General features: G+C 43.1%; 1 protein-coding gene across 1 annotated transcript; it reads right to left on the reverse strand.

Annotated features, from left to right (window-relative positions):
* Nucleotides 1–1,412: 1,412 nt before the first annotated feature.
* On the reverse strand, nt 1,413–2,972 carry kcna3a (potassium voltage-gated channel, shaker-related subfamily, member 3a). Its single transcript, XM_030776642.1, has one exon. The coding sequence runs from the start codon at nt 2,970–2,972 to the stop codon at nt 1,413–1,415; it is 1,560 nt and encodes a 519-aa protein (XP_030632502.1).
* Nucleotides 2,973–3,630: the final 658 nt, after the last annotated feature.

A 3,630-nucleotide genomic window follows, 5' to 3' on the forward strand; every position in this document is an offset into this window, starting at 1 on the left:
GACATCACCATAATGTCGTGCACTTCTTAAACAAAAGTTTGTGTCTCTCACAAGTTCCAAGACTCACGTTTGGAAGGCACGTGCTGTACAGATGTGTGTGCAAGTATAGGAGATCCGAGGCTGTGCAATTGAGTAAAGTCTGTCCCACCCACACTGATAACATGCACAACATACAGAGACTTCGCAGTATCATTCATTTCATGTAAACCACATATTGGACAGCTTGGTACCTTAACGTGGACATCAGCCAATGCGTTTAATATAAGTGGTACTTGATCACTAGTGAAACTGCTGTACTCAGCTTTATCAAACTTTTAATTAGTCTATGTATGTTTCACAATTTCCAAGTCTCAATTATCAACAAAAGTCCATAACATAACCTGTGTGACGGAAACACAAACTGAACTAAATTTAACAATAACTCTGAATCATTCTTACCACTTGTGCTGTATTCTGTATTTCCGTTTTTGAATGTTTTCATTCCATTGTGCCATTCAGACACTTTGAATTATCCGGTGCGTTGCTGGGCAAACATTCATGGTAACATTAATAGGAGTTACCCAGGAAACTGCAGTCGCTATGGAAACTGCATCAAAAGGCAGGCTTGGGGGCACCAACTGGGAGGCGGGTCCTTGCTGATCTGGATTTCTCTCTCCGTGTCAGAGATGAAAAGTGTCAAACATATCGTTGTCTTTTCGATTGCTCTCATTGCTCTAGTGGAAAGATTTCGAATGAAAACATGCAGGTCTATTTTTGACTGCTGAGTTAGTATAGCGTCGCAAATGCTCACGGTTTTTTTTTTTTATCTTGAAATGTTTCTCACAACGTGACAGTCTTTTTAAGCAGTGACATCATTCCTTCGTTCATTCAACATTGCCGTTTCTTTACAGGCATAGTTGCCAAATGCGGTTTCAGTTTTGAAGTTTAGCTCAGTAATATACTGGTATTTTCATAATTTGGTTAATATCTAAATAAATAAATACATAAGACGCCCAAGCACATTTTTTCGAACACATTCGTTTTTCCACACAAACAACGATCTTTTTTCAACGACACCTTACGACGAACCGTAAAATATTGCAAATACCAACGTATTATGCCGACTAGATATAACACTGAAAGCAAATGCCAACGTCTAACCCACAGACTACAGCAAGCACTGTCATTTTTGACTCTTTGATCTCTGCATACAAGCAACACGTTGAATCGGTGCTGACCAAAGAGATCTCGGTATTGTGTTACAAACAACAGCAAGTCGATAGGTTTCAGTGCATAGCATAGGCTATTGGTCCCTATGTGGATCGGTAACTCGTCGCCTTCATAAGACGGATCCGTACCACGAAGATTGTTGAAGAATAGGCTATAATATATTTGGCCTTGAAACACCACTGTACATTTGCTCCGCACAGCATTTACACGTCCGTGAAAATCTTTTTGATATTCACGCAGTTCTGATTTGGTCTGAGTTCTGAGTTCTGGTCGGTGTAGTTTGACTGTTTGAATGCATTATTGATTCCTTCCTCTACCACCATGTATTCAGATTTACTGAGCGATGACGTGCTGCGTGTCCTTTTCAGCTCCTCCGCGGAGGATAGATGCTGGCAGCTGCTGTCGTGCAGGTACTGTGCGTGCTCCTCTCCGTCCGTTTCTCGGTGGTAGAAGTAGTTGAAATTTGAGACAATCACCGGAACGGGCAGTGCAATCGTCAGAACACCAGCGATGGCACACAAAGAGCCAACAATTTTGCCCCCAATGGTGACAGGGTGCATATCACCATAGCCAACTGTAGTCATGGTAACCACGGCCCACCAAAAAGCATCTGGGATGCTACTGAAACTCGAGTCTGGGTCGTCGGCCTCTGCAAAGTACACGGCACTAGAGAACAAAATAACTCCAATAAAAAGAAAGAAAATAAGTAGTCCCAGCTCCCTCATGCTGGCTTTCAGAGTCTGTCCTAAAATCTGAAGGCCCTTCGAGTGGCGGGAGAGCTTGAAGATGCGAAAGACTCGTACGAGCCTGATTACTCGGAGGATGGCGAGTGACATGGCTTGCTGTCCGTTCCCTTGTCTCTCTGCCAGCTCTGTTCCAAGAGTGATGAAATAGGGAATGATAGCCACAATGTCAATGATGTTCATGATGTTTTTGGAAAAGGTGGCTTTGCTGGGACAAGCAAAGAAGCGAACGAGTAATTCAAAAGAGAACCAAATAATGCAAAGTGTTTCGATTACAAAAAAAGGATCGGTAAAAGTACTGGAAACGTAGAGGCCAGTTCCATTGACAATAGGCACCTCTTTGTTTGCATCCTTATCGTCTCGAAATTCTGGCAAAGTCTCCAGACAGAATATAACAATGGATATTAAGATGACCAACACAGATACAATGGCAATACCCCTTGCCGGACCTGAACTCTCTGGGTACTCAAACAAAAGCCAAACCTGTCGCTGAAATTCGTGATTTGGTAATGGGCGCTCTTCCTCCTTGATAAAGCCCTCATCTTCACGAAATTTCTCCATTGCCTCCTCACCAAGCTGATAAAATCTTATCTCCTCGGAAAAAATATCAATAGGGACGTTGACCGGTCTCCGAATGCGCCCTCCGGATTGATAGTAATAAAGGATGGCATCGAAGCTCGGTCGGTTCCTGTCAAAGAAATATTCGTTTCTGAGGGGGTCAAAGTAACGCATTCTCTTTTTCGGGTCCCCAAGCAAGGTGTCAGGAAATTGGTTGAAAGTTTTCAGTTGCGTTTCGAAGCGTAAGCCCGAAATATTAATAACCACTCTCTCACAGCACTCATGGTTAGGCTCATATCTATCCAAAGACAGGTGACTCGGAAGCGCGGCAGTCTCTTCCAATATGTCACAGGCAACAACTGTCATGATACTTCTTCCCGTCTCTGCATACCTGTGGTTATCGGCATTATTGCTTCTCTGCCCCGTCGAGGGCGAGTCGATGAGGTTGAAATGGTCATCCATGCAGTTGGGGTGGGAGAGAATATAACGCCTTCTTTAGCAAGCCTTGCATGAACTATTAGGTGTCCTCCGTTCTTTAGCTCCAATGTTGCCTTTCTACACAATGTCGCGTCTCTCACAGCGCAAGCTTGCGTTTATAAACACGTCTGTTCCCGCCCACGGTGCGAGCATATGCCTGACACCCTTCGACTGTACATCCAATCGGAACCCAGCTTGACAAAAACATCGACCTGTAATATGCAAGACGCACACGTTTTTAAAACACAAACCCATTCATACGAATGGTCTTGACTTTTCAAAAGAACCTTGTCTACATTTAGTAACTGCATTGCTATTGACCACCCGACATAATCAGAGAGAAGGGCAATATGTTTAACTTTTAATCTCGGGTAATTTAAATCATCTGATTTTTCAGTAAAATACTACCACGTGCAGCATACTAACTGCGAGCTTGGTAGGCCAGATAAGTGGAAGGAGCAGAAAATTAAACGAACAAAGACGGTGGAGAGTAACATAAGATCTTTTGCTATGGATAACCATCACTGTGATTACAACTAGGCTTACTTTTAGGGTGTGACAGTTTAAATATTACAGTCAAACGTATTGAGCAGTCGAACAAGAAGTTAGACGACTGGCAACTGGGTGTCTGAATTAGGTAAGG

This window comes from Chanos chanos, chromosome 6, assembly GCF_902362185.1.
Source record: "Chanos chanos chromosome 6, fChaCha1.1, whole genome shotgun sequence".
NCBI classification, from domain to species: Eukaryota; Metazoa; Chordata; class Actinopteri; order Gonorynchiformes; family Chanidae; genus Chanos; species Chanos chanos.

Bases quoted from the DNA above. Each gene is read 5' to 3' on its own strand.
- kcna3a (XM_030776642.1), bottom strand. From the start codon at position 2,972: ATGGATGACCATTTCAACCTCATCGACTCGCCCTCGACGGGGCAGAGA.